The 14,974-nt window shown below is 46.1% G+C and overlaps 1 protein-coding gene across 1 annotated transcript in view; it reads left to right on the top strand.

The window, feature by feature from the left end:
* Positions 1-3,866: 3,866 nt before the first annotated feature.
* LOC109898546 (neurogenic locus notch homolog protein 2) overlaps positions 3,867-14,974 on the top strand; it is a 42,364-nt gene continuing 31,256 nt past the window's right edge. The window contains exons 1-2 of the mRNA XM_031827511.1: positions 3,867-4,140; positions 6,080-6,152. Coding sequence (XP_031683371.1) covers positions 4,077-4,140; positions 6,080-6,152 — 137 coding nt within the window. The 5' untranslated portion in view covers positions 3,867-4,076. The remainder of the gene's footprint in view (positions 4,141-6,079; positions 6,153-14,974) is intronic.

Genomic DNA, 14,974 nt, shown 5'->3' on the forward strand with positions numbered 1-14,974 from the left:
ATTGGAGTGGTTCCAGGGTTTCTGGGATGATGGTGTTGATGTGAGCCATGACCAGCCTTTCAAAGCACTTTATGCCTACAGATGTGAGTGCTACGGGTCAGAGGTAATTTAGGTAGGTTACCTTGGTGTTCTTGGGTACAGGGACTATGGTAGTCTGCTTGAAGCATGTAGATATTACAGAGTCGGTCAGAGACAGGTTTAAAATGTCAGTGAAGACATTTGCCAGCTGGTCAGCGCATGTTCGGAGTACCCGTCCTGGTAATCCGTCTGGCCCTGCGGCCTTGTGAATGTTGACCTGTTTTAAGGTCTTACTTACATCGGCTATGGCGATCGCGATCATATGAGCTCTCTTTTTCCTATGTCTTTCCGCTTCGTTTCTCCAACCTTCTTTCCATTTCTTCCATTTTGACCACACTACTCGCCACCATTTCCCCACTCCGTTCCTGCCAATATCTGTCTTCATGTTGGGAGTTCTAGAGAGCGTGCATTCCCTTCTCATGCACTACTTTACCTGTGTAGTGCACGCACATTGTTTGGGATCATTCATTCTGAATTGTCAGTGACATAATATAAAATGTTGTGCTAATTAAAATGGCTTATACTATTTCCAATGACCACTGCATGTATTGATGTAAAATACATGTTTATTGAATCTCGTTGAGGTGTTTATCTATTTTGACAAATCATAAATCGATCCACCTGTCATTAGGTCAAACTATGACCATTTCCATTTTCAGGCTACTTAAGCCATTTGTGCTTTTTCACCTGATGTTGGTGGTGTATAGACAACGTGCTGTTGTTAGCCTTCTTCGGATCCTTTTAACCTATCTTTTTTTTGTCAACTTAAAACCTACTACGACAATCCTTTAAAAAAAATGTTCCTGGACTGTACATTTGTAAATATCCTCAACATCACTTTTGCATTGTAGGCCTACAACACTCTAAATAACTATCCTTTTGATCACGCTACTCCGTCTGCTCTCCCACTCTGGTCCCACTGTGTGCTCCAAAATCCAACTAACTGGGCTGTGATCCATTATCCATAAAGATGCAACATGCAGATATCGCTCCACCATTTCCTGGTTGCTAAATCTAATAGTTCTCCTAATTTCAGTTTATGTGACCAAACAAGCAAATATAGTGTAGAGAATCATTGTACCATCTAAACCACTGTGAAATATATTTTCCATAACCAAAGACTTTGTATTTTCAGCTGTTTGAAGCTGATGCACAAAACCAAAAGTAAAGGACGCAAAAACAAAACTTAAGAACGGGTAGCATATAAATAGTGCATATAGAACAGATCGACTGCTTCTTACACTTGCTTTCAATAAGAATGACAGATCTACAACACACTTTTCTATGTGAATTTGGTGAATTTGGTCAGGTCACCCAAACATAATGCAACTTTAATACGCCAAAAAATGTTACACCTCAAATAGTGTCAAGGCTCTACACTAGCAAGTCTGTGTCTGTGATGCTTATTGGATTCCGTTACACACTGTAACACTTAACTACAGTGTTGTTATAACAGTGAAATGATTGTTTTACAGTAAGTACAGTGTTACAATAATATTGTAAATTGTTACACTGTATTGTTACACTGTATTTACAGCAGTAAAACAATGAATAGTGAGAGTTTACAGGTTTCCAATCCTGTGCCATCATTACTCTGTCACATTTAGTGATGTGATTGATCGGTAACACCTCTGTTGTCAAAGCACTGTCAGAGTAGAACAACCTCTATGGAACAGAGCCAAACAGCCTGCTAGCTGTAAGCACAGGGAAACACACACACACACTTTTTCACTCAGTGATATGACAGAGATATAGGTGCAGGGCGTGCCGGACCCGTGCCGTACATACATCGGAAATACCAGAACACATACACAAACAAAAGTGTCACCAAACTACTTTGTGGTACTGGGGAATGCCCCTCTCAGTGGTCCATTACCCCCAAATATAACATCTTCAACAGAAATCTCTACTGAGATATATGAGCATATGACAAGGTTGCAGCTGGGATTGGTCAACTGCCCATTTTGACCTCTATTGTGAAGGTCATCAGGGAAGGATGAGGGATGATACGGCGGTCACAGTCAGACATGGAGTTCCTGGGTGATTATAGACTCTCCTAACAGACTCTTTGTCTTATAGCACACAGGGAGAAAACCCTCTCTGGGAAGTCCTCCAGCTGGAAAGGACTCTCAACACAGATGGGAGCCTGCCATGACCCATACAGAGAGGTTACACCACAAGCCCTGCGGCTGCAAGACAAAACTGTAGCCAGCCAGGTGAGATACACAAACTCACCCGATCACACACACTCGCAACCTCTCTTCTTCTCTACATCTGTCTTTCGCAAACATATGGAGACACTCACACATAGTCAGAGAGTCTGGGTTGAGAGTCAGTTTGCACCCCGTGGCTATATCTGTGTGACAACATGAAAATGATTTGGTGGTGCTGGTGAAGAAATGAACTCATCCACCCACCATGTGTACATCATGAACCATTGTATTCGCTGCTGAATCCGGCTATTGACTGGGATGGTTACAGCAGAACACGTTTTAGAGGGTCGGTGCCAAAAGAGACAGGTGTCTGGTGGGCCCTAACAAGCTCTTTTCAATTACCCCTATAGAGTGACGTCACTGGCTGTAACGAACTCCACTCCAAACGAGCTCTGCTACATTCACACCCCCTATCTAGCGCTTGCTAATTTATTCAAGGCCAGGAGCAGAATGTCAGTGTGCTACTGCCCCCCTTCACCTCAGTCCCCCGCGGAGAGAAACTGTGTCATAATGGCGGACTCCTTTTCTCATTCAAATCACGCTTATTGTCTCTGTAAGCGACCGGCTCCGTTCTGAGCACACAGAACAACCGAGGCCCTATACAGCGACTGCATAAAATGAGTCCACTGACGTAGGGCTGTGGACTCTGGAGAGGCAGGCTGAGAGAAAGAGAGGCCTGTAGCCCTGACAGTAGCAGTATAAAGGGTGGTAACAGGGATGTCTGCTCTCATTTCCATCATGTAAACATGATTCACAGTCTCCTCTGCAAAGCATCAAGTGTAAACACACAAACAAACAAACAAACAAGTAGCACCCAGACACACTCCTGTCAGAATAACAAGAGGTGCATTGTCAGGAAAACAGTAGTCCATCACACTAAACTGTAAACATGTTGTGATTATACAAAGATTGTTATCTGTTATTATCAAGTTGATAATAACAGATCATATCAAGTAGTAATGGCAAAGATTTTCTATGGTAGAAGTTGACATTTCTATATATGCCTTTGATATTTCAAAATGGACTTGATTGACACTCAACATGACCCATGGAAAATGTAGGCTACTAAAAAAATTACATAATTCCGAAATTAGATAGCTAACAGTGGGTCAACATTAATTCATGGATTTGTTGCATTGAGATCACAACTTTTTAATGTAAGTCTACTCTAGATGGGCTATTACAGATCCATTACAATGCTGAAAAAACTCTATATAAAGTGCCAGTATAAACTGACTGTCTACATTTGTCTTAACGTGCTGTCATATTAATTAGATAATTTACTGTTTATTTGAAATGATTTTCAAGTGAGAGATACCTCAATGGTACCGTTATATGTGATACTCTTGAAAGGCAACAAGACTGGTCTCTCCCTAAATGTTGCTAATGACATATAAAAAAACACTTTACCCGGTCCATTGAGGGGTGGCTTGCGGACTATTTGTCTTGAGCGGAGTGTAACCCCTTACTGCAAGTGGAAAGGGGAGGAAAGGAGGGCGGAGTAATACCAAGTTGTTTCCCAGCGCAGACTTCAAGCTGAGAAGAAAAAATAGTTTTTCAAAAGTTCCAGGAGGAGACGCACAGCAGCCGCGTCCGAGCTGCGAATGCTAATACGGGATAGGACCTGTACGATTTATACACCGTTTTTACTTTTAGTTGATTAATGAACTTTTTGAAGATCCCAGACACTGCCTCTTGGAACTTTTATCTCTCGGTGAACTCAAAGGATGTATTACTGCTAAGTTAACACTTCAAAGAGAAGAGTTGGGACAAATTTCCACCGAGATGGGGGGGAATTATAAAGTTTGGATATTTTTAGCAATGTTATTCTTGGTCCATAATTGCGAAGGTAAGGACAATTCATTTATTTGACAGTCACATAAATTTCAATGAATGTGTATGTGAGCTTTTTTCTAAATTTGGCTAGCAGACAAGTCGACATATTCTAGCTTTTTCAGTTTTTTTCCCCTTCACAAATGGTTAACGTTACATTTTGTCACCTGTGCGCTGCGCAATTTAAATGGCATCATATTGAAGCACATGCCAGACAACATGCTAGCTGATCTCTAGTTTTGGCTACAAATATTTATTTTAAGCATTTCATTTACAAAAGCATGGTTGGTTGTTAGTGCAGTTCAAAGTTCGATTTCTAACACATACGAAGGCTATTATAACGGGTTAATAACTGGATAACAAGCATTCGTTGTTGTATAGCCTACAGTAATAGGCTACGAAACTTTGTATTTGCATAATGTTCTTTGTAGACTGGTAGTGAACAAGGAGGATTCTATCCTGGAATATTTGCCCCCTGAAGTTATTCTATCTTCTAGCAGTGTTGAGTGACAAAGCCCAATGTGTTCAATGGAAGGAAGTTGGGAGGTGTTTTGTGGAGTTGATACAAATGTTGCATGTTCTATTGTGTGGGTGAGATTTTTGTTTACAGATTGCATCCGATAACAGCAAAGAATCCGCTTGTCTCTGCGGGATTGGTATGCGTCTCTGTGGGTAACTTTACGAGGCTGATCGCCACGGTGAGAACTTAATTACAAGCGATAGTATGGAGTGCCGCTGGCAGCGCTGTGCAACAAGCCCGCAAGAACGGAACGCGGAATGTAACAATTGACAGAAAGTTACTTCGGGCATTCGTCCACAAGTTGTAGGCTAGAAGCACGGTTCACTCACATAAAAACGGAATTCCATATGTATGTCTTGTAGGAGATAAGTATTTTCCCTATTTCATTCAAGGGTATTATCCTCGTTCGTGGGGGTATAGGGTGAGATTGGTTTGTGAGTGAAGGGGGGTGATGAGGCAACTTTACCCCCCCCCCCCCTTATCTGAACAAAGAGCTTTTAACAATTGAACTTTGTTGTTGTGGGGGATGGGATGAGTGCTAGAATATCATTTAACATGATTAAAAAATGGTCATGCATCTGTCTATGCTGTGTAATAAGCATCCACATATGGCTCACAAACCTTTTGGATGGATGTTTGATGGGGTTGTGAGTTCCAGATCTGTTTGACAATCCTTTGAACTAGGCCTACTGTTGAGAAAGTAACCTATAGGTCTATTTTGTTGACATCCCGTAAAATACAAGTTTATGGTAGCAAAATTTGATTGGTTGTATACATGGAAGCTCATAGTTGAACTCTGAATAAATTAATTATCTTGCAATAACCCTGAACATTAATCAACTACATTACACTGTAATTAAACTAATTATGGAAACCATTCATTGGCTTATATGCTATGCCTACCCTCAACGAAACGGGTTGGCAGATACTCGTATTAGTTATCCCACATAGTCAATAATTACCATATCAAGCCTATTATTACAAAAAAATGATTTTGAATCTATGAAAAATAAATGGAATCCTATCTGGTTTCCCTGTCTACACCCATCTCAGCATGCATCTGCATTCAGACGCAGATAACGCTATCAGCTCTTGCCAAGAAAGTAAACATAAGCGTACCCATGTCAGCGGGTGGGTCCATAAAGTGTCATTTTAACGAGTGAGAAAATGGAACTGTCTAGCCAAGAGCAACATGTTTGAAATCCAGCACATGGCTTACCGGTATGTTGGAATGATTGATTCTGAACGGCGGAGAAGTGTCATTTGATTATATATATATATATATCTTTTTTTTTAGATGGCCACTTCTCCTCCCACAAATAATTTAGGCTGCTCTATCAAATGTCTGGATTAAATTAATATTTCAAACCTGCCCTGAGAAAAGGGCCTGATCACCATGGGTCTGCCTCCCTTCATCTCTCCTTCCTCTCCACAGGATTCCGCTGCGTGGATAAATACAGACCTTGTGACAATGGAGGAACGTGCATAGACTCACCCTCGCGATGCATGTAAGTGCAACATCATGTTTTATGGATCACACATGTACGAAATCACTGCAGGCCTACATTGATCTAAATGGTGACATGATGAGGAGGAACTCTGAAAACAGTATAGGCCCAGGCCTATGAGTAGGCTCTCAGGATTAGTTGAGGATTTATGGGGTAGAAACGGTTCAAGTAGGCATAGTTTAGTCATTTGTATCAGTATGCAGAACTTGTGTTATTTAGCGTTGGTTAGTAAATCATTGCATTGCATACAACTTGAGCTGCACCGCGCTCACAATTGGCTGGAACTCAGCCAAGTGCTTGGTGGTTATCGATACAATGTGGACAATGGCACGTGTTTAAGGTGAACATTTGACACGTTTAATGAAATGTTTCAGTCTGCAGTCGAACCACTACATGTGGTGTAATGTGTGTAATGAACAACACATGGATACATACAGACAGGTTGAATGGAGTGTTCCAGCCTGGACTTGTTTGGCTTGTGACACACCGTTCACACCGGAGTTGCACCTGTTGAAGATGAAGAGCTTTGTGGACCATAAACTACAGTATTAAACTGCTCATAGCATGACTAAGGTGTTCCTTATAAGCAATTCCATGGATTGTTTCGTAAACAGCAGAATTCATTTTGAGAGTTTCCCACGGTTTCTATATCGGTGAAGCAACACGATTGTTATCATGAGAGAGCCCGGGGCTGCTGTTTTTACTTTCCCGCCTGATTTGGACATGTTCTGTGTGAGCTCTCACACTCATTCACAGTGATTAGGGGTCTTTGTTTTTCCAATAGGCGAGGCGGCTACGTGGGAAACAATCTCAGTAGTTAGGATAAATACAGAGTGATGATGGCGAGGGGGCCATTAGGCGTTTTACCATTGGGCCTATAATGCATTAGTGTTTGAAGTTGGACCAGAGCTGAGAATTGGACGGAACAATAACACTTGGTTCCTTTGGTTTTTACTTTTGTCTGATGAGATTTGCTGACAGGAAGCTTCCCTCCACTACAGTCGTTTTTAGGACTTGGTTGGTGACAAGACCCTCACCTTCATGCTACAGTTGAGCCAAAGGCTATTTGACATCACCAAGCATCATTCCGATGCTCAGTAGAGTTTCTCAACCAGGCTATATAGTAGCTCCTCATGTAGGCTAGTGATTGACCACTGATTCCACCACAGTAGTCTATACTATAGTTGCTGCTTGCCTGGAACATTCCACGCTGCCATCTCATTACTTACATCCCAGTTCTGACCTGTCTGAAAACATGGCCATTGTAAAAGATCAGTCACAGACACCATATAAAGGTATAAAAGTGTCAGGTAGTGTCTGTGTAAATGCACGTGAAGCCAGTCACCAACAAACGACAATATAGTTCTCAAATCATTACCTAAAGCAGGGGAAGCGGTTGGTAAATGTGTAATTGTGTGAATAGCTCCTCAAGCTGTTCTTTGTGAGAGGAGCTCTCTTCTGTTTTCAAACTGCTTAGACTTTCTGGAGCTAAAGACTTGTGTGTCTTCACATAACTCTGCTACCAACTGGCCTATGCTTCAACCTTCTACGGGTCATTACTGTATCATTGTACATAGTTAAACCCTTGAACTTGGACCGAGCGTGTTCATTCGTCTCCCAACTCTAATGGCGTCACGTCTCTGGGTTAGTGTTCACTTCTCAGAGAGTGTGTAGTGTGTCCATGATTTGTGTTCCTCAGCTTTTTTTGGCGCTGTGTGTCTATATGTATGGGGCGTGGAGGGCTATCAATTAATGCGTAATCACCCCTCTGGGTCAGTGTCAACAGCGAGACATAGAAGAGATTCCCAATAGGAAATCTAAATGCCGTACCACACAAAATGGTAACACGCCCACAGCAGGGCCATGACCGGGACAGGCAGCGACGCCTCAGCCCGGCCAACGGGGGAGCGGAGTGGTCAAACCAGTCCTAGACAGAGGCGACTGGAGGACCCACCTCACCCCATCCCCTGGGATCCCAGTGTAACTGGAGAACCACAACAGCAGAAAAGATCCTTTCTTCCCCCAGATACCCGATTGCAACCGTACACCATCAGGAGAGCTGGGGAGAGGGTGAGAAATGGAAAGGGCACAGGAGAGTGAGGGAGGAATGGAGAGAGAGAGAGAAATAGAAGATAGAGATAAAAGTGGTAGCTTTAGGAAGAAATTGTAGAGCGCTGGTGAGACACGTGAGATTTTACCTGAAAATCACAGAGGGCAAACTAGCCATTAGCTCTCTGTTTGAAATCAACCTGTGGATTTTCCTATCTGATGTTTCAGAGCAGAAGCTGTTGATCAGGTCCTTCTCTGAAGTTGTGCAGCATGAGTATTATTTTCCTCTGTTCTCAGGTGACAGTAATATTCTATATTTTTTTTATTGTCATTGTTACTGTCCCAGATACCAATGTATCCTCTGTCTGGTTGGCAAACATAAAGACATGATACTAAACTCTCCTCTAAGCATGCCAGAACCATGAAGCTTTGCTCCCTCCCTGTTAGCCCTGTCTGTCTGGCCCCCTCATGGTTCACTGCTGTGGCCCTGTCTGTCTGGCCCCCTCATGGTTCACTGCTGTGGCCCTGTCTGTCTGGCCCCCTCATGGTTTACTGCTGTGGCGCTGTCTGTGTGGCCCTGTCTGTGTGGCCCCCTCATGGTTCACTGCTGTGGCCCTGTCTGTCTGGCCCCCTCATGGTTCACTGCTGTGGCCCTGTCTGTCTGGCCCCCTCATGGTTCACTGCTGTGGCCCTGTCTGTGTGGCCCTCTCATGGTTCACTGCTGTGGCCCTGTCTGTGTGGCCCCCTCATGGTTCACTGCTGTGGCCCTGTCTGTGTGGTCCCCTCATGGTTCACTGCTGTGGCCCTGTCTAAGGTGAACGAGCAGGGTCTCAGACATGTGTAGTGGATAGCAGATTACAGGAGTAATCCTTCTGGAACCTGTTCCACCGTCTCACTGAGCCAGCATGACGGGTCACTTCTGATAGGTGTAGGGGCTGGCAGGTCTGGCCTGGGCTGGCAGGTCTGGCCTGGGCTGGCAGGTCTGGGCTGGCAGGTCTGGCCTGGGCTGGCAGGTCTGGCCTGGGCGGGACTACTATGCTGATGGACCTGTAACACACACTACAACGATCCAAGGGATTTTTTCTTCTTCTCTGAATCATGATAACAGTATATTGGATCCAGTACATTGGCTTCAGGGAATGATACTCCCTGTTGAGTCATAGTTTGAGTCTTAGCTATTCTTTTCTCTTCTCTTGATGCACCTGCTTACATCAGCATCCTGGATGGTTGGGGAAAGTACAAAACATACACACATCATTGGACAGAATGTTGTTGTTCTCTCTGTCCCTCATTCTGTCTCTCTGAATCCCATAATTGAACACAAGACCAAGGGAGCAAAAAGCCCAGAGACAGACAGAAAGACAGACGTGTGGTGCACTTGATGGTGAAGAGGTTGACTATCACAGAGAGAGTGGCCCTCTAGGTGAGCAGTCAGTTGAAGGGCCACGGGTCCCCTCTGCTCCGCCCCTGTATGTCTGTGTGTAGATGGAATGTGCAACGGAGGGGCCGCTGGAGTGTCTGAGATAATTAGGCAGATTGAGAGGGTGACATTCAGAGTGGATCCAGCTGGAAGAATTGGGTGGGGTGGGGGGGGGACAGCTGGTGGATGTTGTGATGGTAATCCAGTGAAGTCAGATCTTTGACAAAGGGGGTGAAGCGGAGGGCCAGGTGCTGCCATTGAGCGGCCTGCTGGCCGCATGCTGGGAGAGACGGGCTCGTGCGTGGAGGAATGGAGCCAGCCGGCGGACCAGCCCACAGGCCTCCTCTTCTCTAAACATGCTCCCTTTCTCTCTCACTGCTATTGGGGATGAACGCTCTTTGTCTCTGTGTGTCTCCCAGCTCCTCCAATGGTTTATCTATCCTCTGTGTGTTGTGTCTCTCAAAGCCCACAGTGGTGGACCCCACCGCAGATTGCACAATGGCTTCAGATCCTCTGGCAGGGAGGGATGGATCTGAAAGATATGTTCTTCTCTCTCTCTCTCTCTCCCTCTCTCTCTCTCTCTCTCTCTCTCTCTCTCTCTCTCTCTCTCTCTCTCTCTCTCTCTCTCTCTCTCTCCCCTCTGTCTGTGAGGCCAGGCGGATGGAGGGATGGAAACTGGCTCTGTGTGTTATTAATAGCTGTGATGTGACCTCAGTAGCAGAGTGAGGTCTATAAATTGTAAGTGTTGTGTTTTAATGACCTCCATGGAAGCTCCCGGACTCTTAGAACATGATGAACGAGGGACAGTTTTTCAGTTTCATAGGGAACAGCCACTTCAGCCTGTGTGTGTGTATGTGTGTGTGTGTATAGTCTCTGTGTAGTAGGGTCTCTGTGTCCTAGGAGCTCTGTGTAGTAGAGTCTCTGTGTCCGAGGGTCTTTGTGTAGTAGGGTCTCTGTGTCCTAGGGTCTCTGTGTAATAGAGTATCTGTGTAGTAGGGTCTCTGTGTAGTAGGGTCTCTGTGTCCTAGGGTCTCTGTGTAGTAGGGTCTCTGTGGCCTAGGGTCTTTGTGTCCTAGGGTCTCTGTGTCCTAGGGTCTCTGTGTAGTAGGGTCTCTGTGTCCTAGAGTCTCTGTGTAGTAGGGTCTCTTTGTCCTAGGGTCTCTGTGTAGTAGGGTCTCTGTGTCCTAGGGTCTCTGTGTAGTAGGGTCTCTGTGTAGTAGGGTCTCTGTGTAGTAGGGTCTCTGTGTCCTAGGGTCTCGGTGTAGTAGGGTCTCTGTGTAGTAGGGTCTCTGTGTCCTAGGGTCTCGGTGTAGTAGGGTCTCTGTGTAGTAGGGTCTCTGTGTAGTAGGGTCTCTGTGTCTTAGGGTCTCTGTGTCCTAGGGTCTCTGTGTAGTAGGGTCTCTGTGTAGTAGGGTCTCTGTGTAGTAGGGTCTCTGTGTCTTAGGGTCTCTGTGTCTTAGGGTCTCTGTGTAGTAGGGTCTCTGTGTAGTAGGGTCTCTGTGTAGTAGGGTCTCTGTGTAGTAGGGTCTCTGTGTCTTAGGGTCTCTGTGTCTTAGGGTCTCTGTGTAGTAAGGTCTCTGTGTAGTAGGGTCTCTGTGTAGTAAGGTCTCTGTGTAGTAGGGTCTCTGTGTTTTAGGGTCTCTGTGTAGTAGGGTCTCTGTGTCTTAGGGTCTCTGTGTAGTAGGGTCTCTGTGTAGTAAGGTCTCTGTGTAGTAGGGTCTCTGTGTCTTAGGGTCTCTGTGTAGTAGGGTCTCTGTGTAGTAGCGTCTCTGTGTAGTAGGGTCTCTGTGTAGTAAGGTCTCTGTGTAGTAGGGTCTCTGTGTTTTAGGGTCTCTGTGTCTTAGGGTCTCTGTGTAGTAGGGTCTCTGTGTAGTAGGGTCTCTGTGTCTTAGGGTCTCTGTGTAGTAGGGTCTCTGTGTCTTAGGGTCTCTGTGTAGTAGGGTCTCTGTGTAGTAAGGTCTCTGTGTAGTAGGGTCTCTGTGTCTTAGGGTCTCTGTGTAGTAGGGTCTCTGTGTAGTAGGGTCTCTGTGTAGTAGGGTCTCTGTGTAGTAAGGTCTCTGTGTAGTAGGGTCTCTGTGTCTTAGGGTCTCTGTGTAGTAGGGTCTCTGTGTCTTAGGGTCTCTGTGTAGTAAGGTCTCTGTGTAGTAGGGTCTCTGTGTAGTAGGGTCTCTGTGTCTTAGGGTCTCTGTGTAGTAGGGTCTCTGTGTAGTAAGGTCTCTGTGTAGTAGGGTCTCTGTGTCTTAGGGTCTCTGTGTCTTAGGGTCTCTGTGTAGTAAGGTCTCTGTGTAGTAGGGTGTTAATGTTTGCTTTATTTTCAGTTGCCATGAGGAAAGAAAGACCTGAGCAGAATTCCGAGTATCCTCATGAAAAATGCATCAGGTTCTGTTGAATGTGATTATTGTCATTTGGATCCAAACCAGATAGACCAGGGATTTGATTTGATTTGGATGGGTAACTGGCAGTCACTCAATTAGCCCTGGTCAGCAAACATATTTTAGATTGTAAATTAGTCTTGCGGCCAGCTATCTAAACTTGTAGTAATCACGGTAGAATTACCGACCGGGAGGCCCCAATTGATTTTGTTAGTCAATCTCAGTCAGATATCATATTAAAAACTGCAAACATTTCTCTCCACCCCATGGCAAAATGAGTAGAATTGCAGGAAATGAACTCTAAAACTTCAAATTTCGCTTAGGGCCCCCAAAAGGTTGCATGTGTGGGTATGGATGCAGGTATGCAGACCCCCCCCCCCCCCCCCCCCATGACGAGTTCAGCGTTTTGTGACCCCCGCCCCCATTAAAGTTGCCCATCCCTGACATGTAATCCTGTACAGTACCCCTGAACAGAGCCAGTTCACCTTGGAAGAGAGATGTACACACATTCCACACTCACTGGGCACAGATGTCATTTCAACAACAGTTTTGATGTACATTTGGTTGAGTTGTCAACTAACATGAATTCAACATGAAATCAACAAAAAAAATCACCATGTCATTGGATTTAGGTACAAAAAAACACTAAATTCCCTTAAGTTGATGACTTTTTGCAAATCCAATCAGTTTTCCACGTTGATTAAACGTCATCACACTGATTTTGTTTTGTTGCAATGACGTGGAAACAATGTTGATTCAACAACAACAACAAAAACCCCAGTGGGCAGTCACACGGTGACAGGCAGAGCGAAGCAGGCAGACAACACAGTTAGTTAGTTATTACTGTTGGCTTTGCCCAGAACACCTTGGGGCTGGTAGTGTTTTCTCTGGCGTCTTCATGCTGGATTAGAGAGGAATGCTTTAGTGAGATTCCTCCTTTCCACTCTGCTGCTCCTCTCAGTGTATTGTCCTGCTCACCTCCAGCCCGTTCACCACTGCACTCATCTCAGTGTATTGTCCTGCTCACCTCCAGCCTGTTCACCACTGCACTCATCTCAGTGTATTGTCCTGCTCACCTCCAGCCCGTTCACCCCTGTAGTCATCTCAGTGTATTGTCCTGCTCACCTCCAGCCTGTTCACCCCTGCACTCATCTCAGTGTATTGTACTGCTCACCTCCAGCCCGTTCACCCCTGTAGTCATCTCAGTGTATTGTCCTGCTTACCTCCAGCCCGTTCACCCCTGTAGTCATCTCAGTGTATTGTCCTGCTCACCTCCAGCCCGTTCACCCCTGCATTCATCTCAGTGTATTGTCCTGCTCACTTCCAGCCCGTTCACCCCTGTAGTCATCTCAGTGTATTGTCCTGCTCACCTCCAGCCCGTTCACCCCTGCAGTCATCTCAGTGTATTGTCCTGCTCACCTCCAGCCCGTTCACCCCTGCAGTCATCTCAGTGTATTGTCCTGCTCACCTCCAGCCCGTTCACCCCTGTAGTCATCTCAGTGTGTTGTCCTGCTCACCTCCAGCCCGTTCACCCCTGTAGTCATCTCAGTGTATTGTCCTGCTCACCTCCAGCCCGTTCACCCCTGTAGTCATCTCAGTGTATTGTCCTGCTCACCTCCAGCCCGTTCACCCCTGTAGTCATCTCAGTGTATTGTCCTGCTCACCTCCAGCCCGTTCACCCCTGTAGTCATCTCAGTGTATTGTCCTGCTCACCTCCAGCCCGTTCACCCCTGTAGTCATCTCAGTGTATTGTCCTGCTCACCTCCAGCCCGTTCACCCCTGCAGTCATCTCAGTGTGTTGTCCTGCTCACCTCCAGCCCGTTCACCCCTGCACTCATCTCAGTGTATTGTCCTGCTCACCTCCAGCCCGTTCACCCCTGTAGTCATCTCAGTGTATTGTCCTGCTCACCTCCAGCCCGTTCACCCCTGTAGTCATCTCAGTGTATTGTCCTGCTCACCTCCAGCCCGTTCACCCCTGTAGTCATCTCAGTGTATTGTCCTGCTCACCTCCAGCCCGTTCACCCCTGTAGTCATCTCAGTGTATTGTCCTGCTCACCTCCAGCCCGTTCACCCCTGTAGTCATCTCAGTGTATTGTCCTGCTCACCTCCAGCCCGTTCACCCCTGCAGTCATCTCAGTGTGTTGTCCTGCTCACCTCCAGCCCGTTCACCCCTGCACTCATCTCAGTGTATTGTCCTGCTCACCTCCAGCCCGTTCACCCCTGTAGTCATCTCAGTGTATTGTCCTGCTCACCTCCAGCCCGTTCACCCCTGTAGTCATCTCAGTGTATTGTCCTGCTCACCTCCAGCCCGTTCACCCCTGTAGTCATCTCAGTGTATTGTCCTGCTCACCTCCAGCCCGTTCACCCCTGTAGTCATCTCAGTGTATTGTCCTGCTCACCTCCAGCCCGTTCACCCCTGCAGTCATCTCAGTGTATTGTCCTGCTCACCTCCAGCCCGTTCACCCCTGCAGTCATCTCAGTGTATTGTCCTGCTCACCTCCAGCCCGTTCACCCTTGCAGTCATCTCAGTGTATTGTCCTGCTCACCTCCAGCCCGTTCACCCCTGCAGTCATCTCAGTGTATTGTCCTGCTCACCTCCAGCCCGTCCACCCCGTAGTCATCTCAGTGTATTGTCCTGCTCACCTCCAGCCCGTTCACCCCTGCAGTCATCTCAGTGTATTGTCCTGCTCACCTCCAGCCCGTTCACCCCTGCAGTCATCTCAGGAATGCTTCAAAAACCATGACCACAGGCTCTCATTTAAAATGCCATGTTTGGAATGACTGGTGGGATAGACAGACAATTAGATTCTCTCTGCCAACATGCAGCGGGAGGGAACCACAGATCACTCCTGTCTGGTTGACAGGCAGATTGAGCCATCCCCAGTCCGTCATGTCGGGAGGAGACCACTGACTCCATGGGTGAATCTCAATTGTGTTTCTTGATTCCTTACATCCTCTTCCCTCAACTCCTCAAAACGCAT

The sequence above is a fragment of the Oncorhynchus kisutch genome, linkage group LG6 (assembly GCF_002021735.2).
Source record: "Oncorhynchus kisutch isolate 150728-3 linkage group LG6, Okis_V2, whole genome shotgun sequence".
Taxonomy (NCBI): domain Eukaryota; kingdom Metazoa; phylum Chordata; class Actinopteri; order Salmoniformes; family Salmonidae; genus Oncorhynchus; species Oncorhynchus kisutch.